This window comes from Enoplosus armatus, chromosome 15 (assembly GCF_043641665.1).
Source record: "Enoplosus armatus isolate fEnoArm2 chromosome 15, fEnoArm2.hap1, whole genome shotgun sequence".
NCBI classification, from domain to species: Eukaryota; Metazoa; Chordata; class Actinopteri; order Centrarchiformes; family Enoplosidae; genus Enoplosus; species Enoplosus armatus.
Window position 1 is genome coordinate 1,344,950 of NC_092194.1, and position 17,884 is coordinate 1,362,833.

General features: G+C 45.0%; 1 protein-coding gene across 1 annotated transcript in view; it reads right to left on the bottom strand.

Moving 5' to 3' along the window:
* Positions 1 to 16,629, bottom strand: part of LOC139297858 (protein phosphatase 1 regulatory subunit 37) — a 45,041-nt gene extending 28,412 nt beyond the window's left edge. The window contains exons 1-6 of the mRNA XM_070920668.1: positions 16,470 to 16,629; positions 14,487 to 14,587; positions 4,276 to 4,321; positions 1,750 to 1,850; positions 1,402 to 1,521; positions 342 to 489 (exon numbers count right to left, since the gene is read on the bottom strand). Of these exons, the coding sequence (XP_070776769.1) occupies positions 342 to 489; positions 1,402 to 1,521; positions 1,750 to 1,850; positions 4,276 to 4,321; positions 14,487 to 14,587; positions 16,470 to 16,629 (676 nt within the window). The remainder of the gene's footprint in view (positions 1 to 341; positions 490 to 1,401; positions 1,522 to 1,749; positions 1,851 to 4,275; positions 4,322 to 14,486; positions 14,588 to 16,469) is intronic.
* Between the last annotated feature and the right edge of the window lie 1,255 nt (positions 16,630 to 17,884).

Here is a 17,884-nt window from a genome sequence, read left to right on the forward strand (position 1 = left end):
GTGTGCAGCAGTGTGTAAAGTGACAGGTAAGAGATTAGGCCTCTAATCCGGGTCCAGCCCTGCAGAGAGGGTCGCAGGTCAAAATCTGGTCCTGCTGGCCACAGGACAAACACACACACACACACACACACACACACACACAAACACACATGTACAAATGCACGTAGGCACACGCTTGCATTTATACTCACAGCCCACACTCGCACAAACGGACACGATCTCGGTGTATCATGGGTGAGCGTTCAGAAGCTCAGGAGTGTTTTTCAGCGAGCAAAACCGCGCGCGCGTGTGTGTGTGTGTGTGTGTGTGTGTGAGTGTGTGTGTGTGTGCGTACGTCATACCCAGTGTGTACAGTGGCATGCCGCTGAGCTGGGCATTGTGAAGGTGCAGCGCTGTGAGCCGGCTGGTCAGCAGAGCTTTAGACAGAGACTGGGCCGGGTAGTCGACCACGGGCACGTTGCACACATCCAGCCTGGACAGACGCGCACTCTGCCAAACACAGCCAACACACACAGGCGCATCAGAAGGTCTAATCCGCCACCAAAGAGGAGGGGAGGGCTGACGGTGAAAGAAAGAAAGAAAGACAGAAAGAAAGAAAGAAAGAAAGAACGAGCAATCACTATGAAAGAAAAGTGCAGAGGGTGGAGGTGAGTAGTTGCACTCAAACACTGAGAGTGACGACGGGACGCTCAGGCCGGTACTGTAGGTCACATGGGAGCGGGTTTGGGACAGTGGCTTGGATAGGTGTAGAATGGTACTGGAAGTAGCTGAGGAGAGGTTTGGAGGGGGGGGGGGGGGGGGGCATTTTGAGAGTATCTGGCTCCCGTATCGCGACGTATTTCCGAGCGAAACAGGAAAGGGCGAGGCGGGACATGACGTCGGGAGGAATTTGATTGGAGCGCTGAAATGTGGGGCGTGTCCTAACCAAACGTACCATGCTGCTGCTGCTGCTGCTGCTCGCCGGCTAGCTAACGGAATGGTAACGGCTCGGTGCCGCTAAAAAGTTGAAGCTCGATTGACGGTGGATGTCACGATGTTCTTGGTTGAAATAGATTGGCTCTTCCCGTAAAACTAACTCCCTGTGTCATTTTGTTAGATAGTTGCACGATACGCCTTTGACCACACAGTCGCGAGAGTCAGCCGGTAGTGACGCGTGGACTTCATACAGTCAATCGGTTACGCCCGCTAATGCTATCTGTGGGGCTTGCGACGATTGCGGGGAGCGCGTTTTGATGCTCCGCCGAGGGGGGGGGGGGGGGGGGGGGGGGACTTGCTCACCCTGTTTGCCCCGGCCTGCGTCTCCCACCCGTGTAATGTGCAGCAAACTCACTTTCTGGGATGTGCATTATCCCCTGGAGAAAGCCTACGAGAAAAGATTACCATTCCACGGCGTCAGCCAACCTGCTTTATCAAATGAGCGAGGGCCCTCCAACACGATGTTCCCATACTGCTGTTGTCAGAAATGTCAAGATGGGTTGTAGATTCATAGTACAAAATCATATCCAGCAAGGACGATGCTCCCTGGAAGAGAAGGGAGAAAAAAGAAAAAAAAAAAACATAGTGAAGGAGGACAAAATGAAGAAAGCAAGGCCCCAAATTTGACAGGAATGTTATGAAGTTCTTTTGGAGGGAGAAAAAAAAAAAAAAAAGGATCGCCTCTAATCTGATCCAGGGGAAGGCCTGAATATGAAACTGTATTGGAATTGGAAGACGAAGACGAGGAAAATAAGTTTTGCTCATAAAACTCACATTTTCTTCCAGTTGGGCTGCCTGCAGATTGATGAAATCAAAGTGCAGCGATTTCAGGACGACTTCCAGAGCTTCACAGGAGCGCTGGTCTAATCGCTCACCTTGATGGAGGCAGGCAATCAAACAGAAGATAATTGGGAGGCTGTTTGCTAACAGGCAAAAATTGCGCAGCTCTAAATGTGCTTTATCCTTTCTTCTTCCCCCTGAGATGAACATTTCAGCAAAAAAAAAAAAAAAAAAATATCACGACAAAACAACTTCCTTTACAGGCACGGTTTATCTGTGTGTGTGTGTGTGTGTGTGTGTGTATGTGTGTGTTTTGTCTTCTAATAAAGTGCTGAGACTTAATCAGAAACAGAGAAACGCGCACGTTCCATGATTGGGCTTCAGCGAGTGAATGCTCGAGCGTCCATTGATTGACACTGACTGACTGCAGAACATCGGAATCAGTGAAGTAACTCGCTCATGTGCGCCGACCAAACTTCCAAAACCTCTCAGCGTGGGTCCGATTACTTTACCTCCAAAAGCATATTGGGACGCTCAGTTGGGCTCAATGAAGGCCTGTTTCGAGCCGTCATTGGGAGCGGCGCTGTTCCAGAGTCGGTTGCAGTGGACGCCGAGAGGTGGAGCTCGTAATGTGATTACTGTGACGTTTATTTATAATAATCTTATATTTGATGCGTGTTCATTAATGCAGTTAAGATCGGGTAATCTGACTACTGTTGCTTCCCTGACCCCTGATGGGGAGTCACACTCCGAATCAAATGCATGAGACTCAATCTGGGTTCATTCTTGAACTAGGATTAGTTTTAGTTCAATGTAAGGAGTAGATTTAGTTTAGGTTAGAATTTGGGTTAAGATGCGGATTTGAACTAGGATTAGTTTTAGTTTAATGTAAGGAGTAGATTTAGTTTAGGTTAGAATTTGGTTTAAGATTTGGATTTGAACTAGGATTAGTTTTAGTTTAATATAAGAACTAGATTTAGTTTAGGTTAGAGTTTGGTTTAAGATGCGGATTTGAACTAGGATTAGTTTTAGTTTAATGTAAGAAGTAGATTTAGTTTAGGTTAGAATTTGGTTTAAGATTTGGATTTGAAATAGGATTAGTTTTAGTTTAATATAAGAACTAGATTTAGTTTAGGTTAGAGTTTGGTTTAAGATTTGGATTTGAACTTGGATTAGTTTTAGTTTAATGTAAGAACTAGATTTAGTTTAGGTTAGAATTTGGTTTAAGATTTGGATTTGAACTAGGATTAGTTTTAGTTTAATGTAAGAACTAGATTTAGTTTAGGTTAGAATTTGGTTTAAGATTTGGATTTGAACTAGGATTAGTTTTAGTTTAATGTAAGAAGTAGATTTAGTTTAGGTTAGAATTTGGTTTAAGATTTGGATTTGAAATAGGATTAGTTTTAGTTTAATATAAGAACTAGATTTAGTTTAGGTTAGAGTTTGGTTTAAGATTTGGATTTGAACTTGGATTAGTTTTAGTTTAATGTAAGAAGTAGATTTAGTTTAGGTTAGAATTTGGGTTAAGATGCAGATTTGAACTAGGATTAGTTTTAGTTTAATGTAAGAAGTAGATTTAGTTTAGGTTAGAGTTTGGTTTAAGATTTGGATTTGAACTAGGATTAGTTTTAGTTTAATGTAAGAAGTAGATTTAGTTTAGGTTAAAATTTGGGTTAAGATGTGGATTTGAACTAGGATTAGTTTTAGTTTAATGTAAGAACTAGATTTAGTTTAGGTTAGAATTTGGTTTAAGATCTGGATTTGAACTAGGATTAGTATTAGTTGAATGTGATTATTAGTATTTGGGTTAGGGTCAGATTTGTGTTAGGGTAACGGTTATGAATAATTGAATTCAAGATTAGGCACTGATTCAGGTTCCAATTAGTGCTTGTGCTGAGATTAATACAGGATTAAGGTTTAGGTTTACAGTTATGACACTTGGGTCAGGAAGTAAAATAAAAAAATTGTTATTAGTGATATTAGTGACGTATTGTGGGTTGTTTCCAGTATGGACACATATCGAGAACTCGCTTGACGAATTTGAAACCGAAATGGCAGATTTCAGATGGAAGTTCTGCACTGTTGTTTTGTGACAAACGCATGAAAAGGAAGTAATTAAACGGCCGCAAACAAAAGGATATGCAATCATTTCATTTAACAAGATCATTTCAATAAATCAACACACTTGGCTTGGTACCAGTCTTTAAGGCTTAATCTAAGTGTGTGTGTGTGTGTGTGAGAATGAAAAATATCCCACTGAGAGGTTTTGCTATTAACTGGTGTCAGTTTGATCAGAAAGGAACTTTTGTTTCGTTGTTTTCTTCTTTGTGCAAAACAGAAAAACGTAAAAAAAAAATGATGCTGGATATCATTATTATTACATATATCAATATCATTTCCGTGTTTTCCACAATTTACACTCGAACATGTGAAGAAACATTGCGAGATCGCTCCCGCGGATGTCACATATAAAGTCCTCAGTCATATTTAATAATGAGGGAGCGAGGCGCTCAGGCTTACCTTTGAGATCCAGACATTTCACACTGCCACCTACACACACACCCTGCTGAGAGAGAGACAGAGAGAGGGGTGGAGGCAGGAGGTGTGAGGGAAAGGCGCGAACGCACACACACACACACACACACACACACACACACATATAAATATTTGGCACCAGCAGTGCGCACCATCCCAGCCTCCCCCAGTCTCTTTCTGCACGGCCTCTCCATCCATGCCACACTGTACCGGTTTGATCAGGGGTGTGTGTGTGTGTGTGTGTGTGTGTGTGTGTGTGTGTGGTGGGGGGGTGGGGGGTGGGGGGGACTTATTTGGACGCCAGAGCATGAATTATGAATTTCACACAGTTTACCGCCGCCGTTGATGGTGACACGGCGTCCTAATTAACCAGTGTATAATAATTAGAAACAGCTGGTCATCAGTTGATGTGTTCATTTGCCAGAGCCGGCGCTCCACATACATCTAATTTGACTGCATCAATCACCGGAGGTGGCAGATTTGCGCGGATGGTTGGAAAACGGCAGATTTCTTTTCTCCTTTTTTCCCGACTGACGAGCAAAACAACGGGTGGGGTGGGTGGGTGGGTGGGTGGTGCTGGTGGGGTCGTTTTTGTTTTTTTTTTCATTTTTTTTTTTTATAAAACGAGACTCTGGGACATGGGGGATCATTGTGGCCAGGGTCGGGCACCTAACCTCTCATCTCCGACAGCAGAGCCGAGAGTTCTTCACATGGGCAACTCGTCTCGAAACGCACCTCATCGTGGATCAGGGGCGGGTCAGAGGTCAGAGTCACTGTTGTCGCCCGCTGACGCCCGCTTAAGAACGCAGCTCTGGGGAGACATTTGGGTGTTTTAGCGTGAAAGCTGAATATTCATTCCACACATCAGCCGGTGGAAGCACCAATTACCACCAGGGGGCCCTAAAAGTGAGCAAATTAAAAAAAAAAAAGGACTCTCTCTCTCTCTCTCTCTCTCTCCGCTTTCCTCTTGTTCATTCGTGTCTCTCTCGACAGGAAGGGAACTGTTGTAAACATATTGCTGTGTAGTTTTTATTGAGTTGATTTGTGTCATGTAGATTGTTGCGCGACACAAATGACGAAAAGATGCTCAACAGTTGTTTTGTAGGGGGGGCGTTGGGGGGGGAGGGGTATCTCGTGTCTACTTTGCCTTTAAAGGCCCTGATAAAAAACCAAACGTGTTCTGAATCAGTTTCTCATATGAACACAAAATAATTATGTCCTACGACAGATTTTTTTTTTTTGTTCTTATGAGTATCTCTCTGGTTTAAAGTGGGCGGGGCAAAAAAAAAGTCTCACATTTCCGTCCACCAATCAGGATGTAGATCAGCATGCGATGACAGTTGTGAGGACTGTTTGCTTCAGCAGATTAGCTGAGCTTGTGATTCAAGGCGCCCCCCCCAAAAAAAGTCTTCTCCCCTCCGCCCTGTCACCCCTTTATGCCAGTCAAAAAACATTGCCCCCCCCCCCCCCCTTGCCCAGTCTTGGTGCCGGCTCGCTGAATCGGCAGCCTTCTTATTTTTGCGAGCGGTGCCTTGTTGCTCTTGTTGCTAAATATGATTCATTGTTCAAAGAGACATGGGGAGTACAAAAAAAAGGGGGGGACTTGGAAGGCTTCCCTCGCTCGGAGAGGAGGGGAGAGGAGAGGAGAGGAGGGGAGAGGAGAGGAGGGGAGAGGAGGGGAGAGGAGAGGAGAGGAGGGGAGGGGAGAGAGGCCATAATGTGCTCCTGTTGAAAGAATCAGATGGATCAATGGGACATAAATTGCACTGTTTATGTATACAAGAGGCTGGTGGTGTGTAATTGGTAGAGGTGGTTGGAACCCCCCCCCCCCCCCCCCCCTCCCTGGAATCATCTTAACCGACACACACACACATATATACACAGTACACTTACACTTATGCACAGTATGTGTGAATGTGTGTAAGTGTGTGTGTGCTTTCTATATATAAATGAAGCTGGTTTCCTGTCACTGCGAGCTCAGACGAGGGGGGGGGGGGGGGTTTGATTACAGATGTCTTCATTCATTTGATGCCAAATTATTACCATTATACCAACAACATGAAAACATCTTTATATATACATTTGTTGTCAAGGTTGGCAAAAATTAAAAAAATGGAAACCAGCACCAAGAAGAAAAATAAAATCGGATTTATCTTGAATTATTAGGTGAAAACAAACGGCAACCTGCATTAGAAAAGTAGTAGCTGAGTAGTCGTCTCTTTTATGACAAGCAGCACAACTTGGGCCTTGAGACCACCGAAGCCAAACCGCCTCGGGGGCGGAGGGCGGGGGGGGGGGGGGGGGGGGGTCTAATACAGCATGGTGAATAAAAAAAAGCTTGTATATCTCCGACACGTGTTAAATAGTCCCATTTGTCCTCGCCCTTTTCTGGCTCTGCGCCCAGTGTGCTTGGAAATGGGATCCAGTGGCTTTAGAGTTTCAGCTTTCAAGATCTCCAGCTGGAGTAAAGGCATGGTTGGTTTGTTTTTGGGTGGGGGGGGTGGGGGGGGGGGGGGGGGGTGAGGGGGGTTTGGGATGTCCAGCTCACTCCATTCATCTCTTTCACTGACTTTGTGTGCAGTTTTGCTGTCACCTCTGAATTCTTTTTTTTTTTGTTTGGTCTGTCACAACAGCGACACACACACACACACACACACACACAACCCCCCCCCCCACCACCACCACCACCACCAAAACTGTGTGGCTGGCGTGTCCGGCTGGCGACTTGCTTGTGAAAGCGTTTTGTTTCGTGGCACAGAGCCAACGACGGACGACGCTCAGTAACTGGCTGGCTACCCGTATCACACTCCCAGAACACACACACACACACACACACACAGACACACACACACACACACACACACACAGCACTTCCTCCTCCTAACAACAAATACAGTGGCGGCTGTTTTTTTTTCTTCATCTTAATGAATTTCTGAACTTTCCTTCCCCCCCCCTCTCTCTCTCGCCGCTGCCTCGTGGTGAAAGACGGAGGGGAAAAAAAACGCAAAGGCTGCCAAATCACTTGATGTGTCAGGAGGGAGAGAGGACAAAATGGAGTGATAAAAAAGGAACACACACACACACAGGCAGAGGCAGCGGGAAAAGACAGAGAGAGAGGGGGGGGGGGGGGGGTGGGTGATCTGGTTTCCAAAGTTGACTTCCATGGAAGTCATCTCTGGTGCTTTCACCAGCCGGCCGGAGCTGCTCTGCCTCTCCGGTAGGCTTTGTATTATTTCCCCTCCTTAGCCCATTTAATTAACTGACAACAAAAAAAGAAGGAGAAGAAGAAGAAGAAGAAGAAAGAAATATATAACTGTATGTATTTGATTTTTTTGGGGGTTCCACGTGCATTTTCGGAGCTCTTAGGGGTTAAAGAAAAAAATCAGCATCTTTTTTTTTCTTTTTTCCTGCGGATGAATTATTTAAAATAACACAACCTTTTTCTTTTTTCTTTTTTTTTTATCTCGCACTCCTTTGAAGGCGGCAAATTAAAAATGTAAATTGTGTGTGTATGTGTGTGTATCGGTGTGTGTGTGTGGGGGGGGGTCATTAATATGCAAATATATGCATCCGCCGTTAACAATTAGCAATTAAAGCCACAGTGTCTAGAAAGAGCATGGGCAAAATTAGTAACTTCATTTATCATTTCGAGGGAAAAAAAAAAACAAAAACAAAAAGAGAGAGAGAGAGATCTAAAAAACAAAAACAAAAAACATAATACACAAAATTCTAATCGACAGGAGTTCCTTACTGTCACTGCCTTTGTCCACGCGCACACGCCGCTTTTGGAAAACACATGAACGTGCGCGTTTAGCGACTTAATTAATGCCACTCTGTGTAAAATACACTAACCACCTCCTCCCTTAAATGGCTGATGTCAAAAGTAATGTACACATTCGAGGTTGAGAGGCGAGCACGAGGGGGTTTGGAAGGGCGTGTGTGTGTGTGTGTGTGTGTGTGTGTGTGTGTGTGCGTTGCACGGCAGCCTGAACTCAAGTCTCAGATGCAGCTCTGCAACTTCCTCGTCCACTTTTGACTCTATTTTACCGCCACCTTTCATTCAGGCTCTCACTCATTCATTTAGTTCTCTGACTATTATTATCTATTTCTACGCTAATACAGGTGTGTGTGTGTGTGTGTGTGTGTGTGTGTGTGTGTGTGCGCTACTGGATGTCTTTTCCTGAAAGAAGTGTCTGTCAGCGTTCACATTGGAGGGAAAGAGAGAAACACAGGTGGTCTGCATCAATGACTGCTTTTGAAACATCATTAGAAATAGTCTTATGTAACAACAGAACACATTTTGGACTTCTGGGTAATGGTTCTAACGGTGGGCTGGAGATTGAGGTCCAGCTTTTATTGTCATCGTAAGACGAACCCCCGTCTGAGAACACACACACACACACACATCACAATGTATGGACAAGCCACATACAAGAAATAAGAGCCGGCCATGCAGGGGATTTGGGGCTTTAGCCATATTACGCTGTACAAGTAACACGCTGCCTTTTCCTCCTTCCTTTTTTTTTTTCTTTTCTCTTTCTCCAAAGCATCGAACGGGATAGATACCTTTTCTCCCAGACACCCCCGCGCCTTTAAAGTCCGATGACACGGCTCATCTTCCCGACACGGAAAGACCAAAGATGTCGGCTCCATCCCCATCCGGGGTCATCGGGAACATCCGTTTTGGTTTTTTTGTGTGTGTAAAGTTGTCGAACGCACTTCCACAACGACGGCGGGGGCGCCGGGAGCTACGCTCCACCCTCCCTCCGAGGAAAGAATACTATAGCTTTTGTCATTTATGCGGGTGAACTGACTAAACAGTAAATCATGAAAAAAAAATATGTTGACTTTGGTGACGAGCGTCCCCCACCCCCCTTCTGTGAATCCAGGCCCGTAATATTATCCTACTTACAAAAAGCACTCATATTGCTCGTGCGCCCGCCCGACCGTGCAAATTCAATTCAGCCTAATAGTGCACCACCAATAGTGCATTGCACGTGCCATTCCGTTTAACTGCGGCCGCTCCGAATTCAATTAGAGGCGGGAGAATGTAAAAGAGACTCTTTCCGCGCGTAGACGAGGGTTTTGCAGTTGTGCACGCTGTGTTTCCCCGAACGCCATTAAAGCAGAGTCGTGTAAAAACTATGTTATCGCGTTTTAAATAAAGCACTTGTGTGGCTGTGTGTGTGTGTGTGTGTGTGTGTGTGTGGAGGCCTTCTGAATGGCAGACTGGAGTGTGTTTGCGCTTCTCCTCTGTTTCCCGTACGCCATTACAAATGCGCCACTAAAACCCGGGCCCCCCTTGTTATCGCCCTCGCCTCGGCCTGTAATGAGAGGAGCGACATATGTCCGGTACCCCCCCCCTCCACCACCACCCCACAGTTTCCTGATAAGCGCTCGCGTTCAAACGCATGCAGGAACACACTCCTCCTCCTCCTCCTCCTCCTCCTCCTCCTCTCTGTGCTTTTATTTTGCATGCAAAACCTGCTAACAACCAGCCAAGGAAAAAAAAAAAGTGTGGCACTTACTTAGTGACATTTACCTCGCTGCTGACTATTCCGCGGGGAGGGGGGGGCGCAATAACAATCAGCATGCATTTAATTTAAAAGAAAAAAATGTTCCCTTTAGAATTACGCAGGCAGGGAGAGATATAGCTTTCTGTGTGTGTGTGTGTGTGTGTGTGTGTGTGTGTGTGTGTGTGTGTGTGTGTGTGAGAGAGGAGCTATAACAGTTGTGTCGGCAGACTTCCGCAGTGCAACATTAATGCTAATCAAAAGAGCTGAGAAAGCAGCGGTGGTCTGTAAGAACAGATTTTCTCTTGTCTTTTCATTTGTGGAGGGATCCCCCCCCCAACCCCTCCCCTTACCTCCTCCCCTCCTCAGAGGGATTTATCCCAGGAAAATAACATTTTGTGGGTATTGAATCTGACCCGATGAATTTCAGAGAGGCACAGCGCTGGGCCACGCGAAGGCCGGCTCCTTGCTTCGCTGTAGGATAAATAATGAACGTTAAGTTGCCGTAATTGATTTCTCTTCAGTCCACTCGACTGAATAATCTGCAAGGGAAACAACCGCTAAGCTATTCATTAGAAGACTTGCCAACATGCAACTAATTCCGGGCTTATTCTCCAAACGCGGCGGAAAGAATACAAACTCGTCGCCGGAGCCCGCCTTGATTCCAGAGTCCTTCTGTTGTTCGGGAGGGGTTTGGAAAAGACTCCACTTGAAACGCTTGTTTGTCCCTGTAAACTGAAATGAATCAATCAATGAATTTAGCCATCAGCACACACGCACACACAAACGGATGTGTGTGTGTGTGTGTGTGTGATCTAAATGTATTTCCGTGAACTTGTGAAGAGGGGGGGGGGTGGGCTGTGATAAAAGATTTCTGCTAGATTTCTGGTAAACATGTATAGTATTCTGTTATGTGACTTTAATAACAAATCGATCTTGACTTTGGAATGAATCCAAAAGCAATGACTAAAGGGCTTTTTTTTGGGGGGGGGTGGGGGGGGTTCATGTTCAGCTTTGGAGTGACCGTGATGGCCAGCAGAAATGCAGCCTTAAATAAGCCAAAGACCAATATGTGAAGCCATAGAAACAGGCAGGGTTTAATGGTCTCTGTCAGGAGGAAGAAAAGGCTTTGTTTGTTGTGTGTTAGGTGGGACTGAAGAAGAGGTCGGTTTGAATCTATATATGATGATTTGCTTTGCAGGAAAACGCTCTGCCTTCCTGCCGACGTGAGCTGTGTTTTAGGAAGGGAACGTCTTTTTGTTTGTCTGAAACATGCTGTATGCAAGTGGATATATTCAGGTATAGTGTCTGCATGCATGCTGTATATATAGTGTCTGCATGCATGCTGTATATAATGTCTGCATGCAGACTGTATATATACTGTCTGCATGCATGCTGTATATAAGTGTATATATATTCAGGTATAGTGTCTGCATGCATGCTGTATATAAGTGGATATATTCATATATAGTGTCTGCATGCATGCTGTATATAAGTGGATATATTCATGTATACTGTCTGCATGCATGCTGTATATAAGTGTATATATATTCATGTATAGTGTCTGCATGCATGCTGTATATAAGAGGATATATTCATGTATAGTGTCTGCATGCATGCTGTATATAGTGTCTGCATGCATACTGTCTATATTGTGTCTGCATGCATGCTGTATATAATGTCTGCATGCATACTGTATATATAGTGTCTGCATGCATGCTGTATGCAAGTGTATATATTCATGTATACTGTCTGCATGCATGCTGTATATAAGTGTATATATATTCATGTATAGTGTCTGCATGCATGCTGTATATAAGTGTTTATATATTCAGGTATAGAGTCTGCATGCATGCTGTATATAAGTGTATATATTCAGGTATAGTGTCTGCATGCATGCTGTATATAAGTAGATATATTCATGTATAGTGTCTGCATGCATGCTGTATATAAGTGTATATATATATATTCAGGTATAGTGTCTGCATGCATGCTGTATATAAGTGTATATATATATTCAGGTATAGTGTCTGCATGCATAACTAACTTTTGGACAGAATCCTGTGTAGGCTTCGCTGCTCTAATCTCTGACATGGAGTCGCTCTTTTGTAGCTGTGTAAGCACTCGGGTGCGTTTCTGTTCAATTTTTGATACCTTTACCTATTAAATACCAAAACAACGACCAATCAGTCAATCAAACGATGCCCCCTTTCTCCGTGGGGGGTGGGGGGGGGGGCTTGAGAGAGACAAACCTTACAGCACCACCTGTATTAGCCACTAACGCCTTTCGCAGTTATTTCTCCATTTGAATACAAATCACCGCAGTTAAGCCCCTCCGCTCGTACCAAAGCAGACGCGCAAGCGGCGGAGCTTGATCATCTCAATTACCTTTGTAATCGCGGAGCGGGGCCAAACAGAGAACAGGGAGGAGGGAGACGCAGACTGCACAGTTTGCACAGTGAAAATGAGGGAGTTTTTAAAGCATAAGCGGCCTCAGACCCCCGCCGGCTCCAACCTATTATTGTTTACCACTCTCCTATGAAGATGTCACCACCAGCAATACTGTTTTATCCACTTACAACATTTCAAAGGAGTGCAAAGGGGCCCAAGGGTGCAATAAAAAAAAAAAAGAAAAAAAAAAGAAGCTTTAAATAGTCTTCAACGCTGGTCCTCGGGGGAATCGCCCCTCGCCTGAAAAGACCTAATTTAATAAATTTACTCTTTAGGCGTTCCGTCTTTTCGTTTTGCATCGTCTTATTATGGATTCATTCGCACGCAAGCCCTTTTGGTCTAAATATTGCCCCTCTTAGCTAATGCTTAACCATACATATTTTACTCTTTCAGGAGGACCACCTACATTCATTTTTTTCCTAATGCATCTGGGTTCATTAGCACCTCGGAGATAATACGACGGCTGTATGCGTAATGTAAGCACTGCTAAGTCTCTAATTTTCCACAAATAATTCCCCTTGATCTCGAGTTAAATTTATGCGGCGGGGGGGGGGGTGGTAGAGAGCAGCGTGCTTTAACATGGCTGGTCCAAGTAAAGTAAGTATGTACATAAAATGAATTATAAATGGCAGACTGTTTCAAGTGTGGCTAAGAGAGAATAAGTGAGTTTATTTTATTGGGGAGGGGATGTGGAGAGGGGTGTGTGTGTGTGTGTGTGTGCCATGCTTTTTCATGCTTGCACTAGAGGGTGTATGCAAAGTGTGGCGGTAAAGCATGTGTGCAAAATAATATAGACCAATATGGGGGTTTCTGATATCAGAGCGACCCATGTAGAATTAACATTAACATCTTTTTCCTCTTCATTTCATTTCTTTCTATTTCAAGAGAGAACGAGCAATGACGACAATCAGAAGGCTTTTGTTGTGTGTGTGTGTGTGTGTGTTCAGACGGAACACGAGACGAGTTTTTTTTGCACGCAAAGTCAATGAAAAGACGCGAGCAGGCCGCGGCTGGACGCAAAACTGATGCGAGGCTGCAATCCAGTAGGAGTTGAAAATGCCTCAACTCCATGAACTTACAGACAAAAACGAAACAAACGAAAAAAAATAGAGTTTGGAGGAAAATGAGCAGAACTGGAGTTCCTGGTCAGGGGCTTTGAGCTGTTCTCTTCGTCTGTTTTTGAGTCCCCCAGAAATACCTGTCCAATTAGGGATTATTAGCAACGTTACAGGTGCACATAGTGGTTTAGATAATCTGGCTTCATTGTCGTCTTGTGTTTCTTGCCCCGTTGGGCCTATTTGTTGTGATGTTCACCGCGTCAGTTTTTTCCAACCATTGTCGCTTGCATAGGCTGTATATAAAGATGGCCGACGCGTCTCCACTTCCTCCCGCTGGACAAAAATGAAGCCGAACTCTCCCCCGGATACGGCCGCTGCCGTCTTGCGCTGGTGACGTCATTTGGAGCCCGAGTCTGCACAGTGGTGTGGGGGGGGGGGCGGTATTGGTAATCGCAGCTGTCAATCAAGACGTTTCACCCCCGTTTTTACAGCATCAAATAACTAATTCAAACCAAACTGAAAAAAACTTGAACTAGACACTTGAACAAACATCAGCGTGATGAGAAAAACCTACCATGTTTGACAGAAATCATGTTTGGGAAAAACAAGGAGGGGGCCCACGTTGTGAGCCTTGTTTTTTTTTTTGGGTTCGAAGTCACATGATGGACCGGAAAATCACTTTGTTGTAGCCGGAAACAAGACGCGCGAGGAGTCGGGGGGGCTTTGAGACGAGTCCGATAACGGGACACAGGCTGTATCCAATGAGAGCCCAGCAGGAAACTGGGGCGGGCGCACGCACACGCACACACACACACACACACTGACTGATCAAAACCATTTGCATCAGATCGCAGATCTCTCCAAGCGACTACACCTTGTTTGAGATCAGCTGCGTGGGCCATCACGACAGCAGCCTGCATCATGTTTTTTACGTTCACAGACCTGCGCCAGCTTTTGGTGTCCATGTCCGCTATGATCTAGTGCAATTACTGTACTTCCTCGGGCACACACATGTCGGCACTGTGTCGGGAAATACAGTAACTTAGTGTGCAGCGGGAATGAGCAGTGATAGCCACTGAACAGCACCACCCACAGACACCCACACTTCGACAGCGATATCCGACAGAAAGACTCGCCGTCACGCTGTTTGATTGACGCTGCACAAAAGACTCACCTGGAGCTGCTGCAGGATGCGCGCTCTGGGTTGGACCTGGTGTCTGCTGCAGCTCTGCCGGTAGGCCGCCGTTACCTCTGTCAAGGTGAGGCAGCTGTCAACTAAAATAGAAGAATACACTCATTCAAATGCTTTAATGTCTTCTGCAATCCCAGTGAGCCACCAGCAACCATTCCAAAGTGCTTCAGGGGCTCGGAAATGCCATACGGTAAACTGTGCTGCGCTTTGAGTGTGTGTGTGTGTGTGTGTGTGTGTGTGTGTGCGTACTACAGGGACGATGGCAGTCAGTGAGGAGTGACAAGGACATGAATGTCTGTCTGAACAATAAATCAACCAATCAGGCATCTCGATTTATCAGCCACAGCCTTATGGGATGGAGCATTCCAGATGTGAGAGACTACAGAGGATTTCACGACTGAAACACTTAAACATTTTGATCCTTGGGTATCCTTCAAAGGCTTGTATTGCATTTCAAACATTTTTAGTTTGGTACATTTAGGGGCGATTGGGCAAAGATAGTCAAATAATCAAAACCTGCACCGTCGGTTTTAGCTGGGACTTTGAGCCAGGAGAACTAGAAATGATACCTAAAAGGATTAAAGCTACAGTGGGAAATATTATTGAATTATAGTTTCGGTTGAAATAACTCATTTTGACCACTGCATGTCACTAACAATATCTTATTGAAGGGCTCCTTTAAAAAAACATATGTCTGCGAGCATCCTACCCTTTGTGTTTAGTCTTTTAAAAAATTAGACCAGGTCTGACTGAAACAACCAATCAGGGTTAGCTAGCACATAACTGGCCAATCACTGCGACTCTGTACAAACAAGGGCGTTCTGCAGAAGGTTCCACCTTAGTACTGTTGGTGGCTCCTCCAAAGTACCGTTGGTGGCATGCAATGTTCAAAATGAGTTATTAGAAATTATAATTCAGTAATATTGCCTGCTGTAGCTTTAAATGAACAGTGGATCGCAGTATCTTTTCAAACATTTATGCGAAAATAAGATTTAAAAAAAAAGAGGGGTCTGTTGTGTTTTGAGCAGGATATTTGCGACTTTTCTTTCTTGTGATTCTCTCCGCTAGAGCTGGAATCATTTCACGAGGTGATTAGCTTAAAGACTTGGAACGTGGGGGGGGGGGGGGGGGGGGCGGGGGCTGCCACCCTTTGTTCAGCGTTTGTTGAAGCTAACACCTCTCAAGTTCACCAATCAACACACTGCATCTCATTTGTTTATACATGCACGACATGCAATGACAATCATGCATTTTTCTGTCGCCCGGCACGCAATAATGTTACGATACGCCACCAGTTTTACGCACTTCATTGACGTGCTCCCGCCTAAATTCTTCAAGTCCAGATGAAACCAAAAATTCCCTTTTAACCCATTTAAATTCACATCCCAGGTCACATTGTGTGCCTATCTAACGATATACGCCACAAAAAAAAAATTGTATTCTTATATCAAAATCATCATCCTGCTTTCTTCCTGTAAAACAAATTGTGACGTGCGCCTACATGAGCTTGAACCAACTGATTGCAACCAATAACATCGTGGCATCCACCCCCATCAATCGATCGATCTTCAACTTTTAGTGGCGAAGAGTGAACGTTCATCAGCAAATAGCATGGTACGTCGGTTAGGACACGCCCACCTTCAAATCAAATCCCCCCCCCCGAAATGTTACGTCCCGCCTTGCCTGTCCTGCTTCATCTGGAGATACGCCGTCTCAAAATGCGATTTCTTCAAATCAACTGAATGTGGGCTAAAGACAAACTGCACGCATGTCCAAAACTGTGGGTCTGCTGCGTCTAGGACTGCGAGAACCGCTCCTCCAAACTACTTCACGCTGCACTTCCTATAACAAAAAGAACGTCCGCGTTTTCACATCATGTAGGCGCACATTCTTATCGATATATAGGTAAAAAAAAACTCAGATACAGATGAGCAAAGGTCACAAAATCAGACATAATAAGCGTACCCATTCTGTCCGTGTTCCTGTGCTCAGCAAAGCCGGATACTATCTGTTCATCGGGGGGGAAGGACACATGCTTCTCTCCTTTGCTCCTCTTCTTCTGGTTCTTCTTGGGTTTTTCCGCTCCGTCATCGCTCTGCTTATCGCTGTCGCTACAGCTAGTCATCCCTCTGTGGAGGAGCTTTCAACTGGGATTCGAAAAGCAAAGGGGTCAGTTCGCTTCAAGCCGTAAGCACTTGACGAGTCACCGGCCGCCATAGCCTGTCGCCCCCGGGAGCCATGGCAACGGTTACCCAAGTAATACTCATTCAAAGATGGGGCAGAAATGTAGACGTACAAGCGGTCGCACCCGTCGGCCCTCTTGAATGTGAAGCGGAGCTGTCTCTCCGCTCCGTGGTCACTTGGAAAGACACGACACTGAAGAACCAATATCTTATTCATGAGTTGTGCACTGGGTTGCAACTGAAACCCGGTATGTTTGTATCAAATAACACATGCAAAACAGGTAAGGCTTCTGCACATTTACACGCCCTTTTCAAATTCAGCATTCACAACAACAACAACAACACCGAGGGGACGACGCGATCTCCTCGATGGTGGCAGGTGTGGTATAGGAAAGTATATCTTTAACCGGAGTTTGTCCTGGTCCAGCTCGTACACGGAAGTGCGAGGGTCCAAAGGTCCTTTTCATAAGATCTTTATTCATGTTTAAAAGCTGCACTACTCAACATTTTCGCATTAACAATAGTTCAAATGACGATGTGTAATGTGAGACGGGCCACTCGGGAAGACAAAGTCACCTGTTCTAGCTCATTGTTTTGGTTTTCTGGAACTCCGCTCTTGTTTTCGGAGCCAATTCCACTATTTTCTGCTTTTTTTTTTATTTATCAGCTGTTGACACGCCAAAGAAAAGAACCTGAGGCTACAATCACATTTATCGAAAACTCTTGAAGCACAAAGGGACACGTCAACCGCAAAAGATGTAAGCAACGCAAAACAAATCTACACAAATTACATGTTCAAGAGCTCTTGGCGTGAACAAAATACAAACGTAGTCAAGTCATTTGTATACTGATCAACAATCGACATGAAAGAACGAGAGGGACCACAGATGGGTGGAACTTTTTTTCTTTTGTAGCAGCAACAATGTCTCCCCTCGGCGATGTCCAGTTGGGCTCGACTCGATCTCTCTGTATGTTCACACTGGCCACTCCGCCCGGAGGACTGGTTCAATAGGGTGCCGCAGGGACGACGCGTTTTTGCAGGCCAACCCGGAAGTTAGCATCGCCCTGGTTCCCTCGACTAAAAGCCGATGGGATTTTCCCCACGGGATTTGGGATCATTGCAGAAAACAAGCTCCGTGGCGAATTTCAGGCATCTAACCAAAACCCCTTTTTTTTTTTTTTTAAAAACCCAACCTA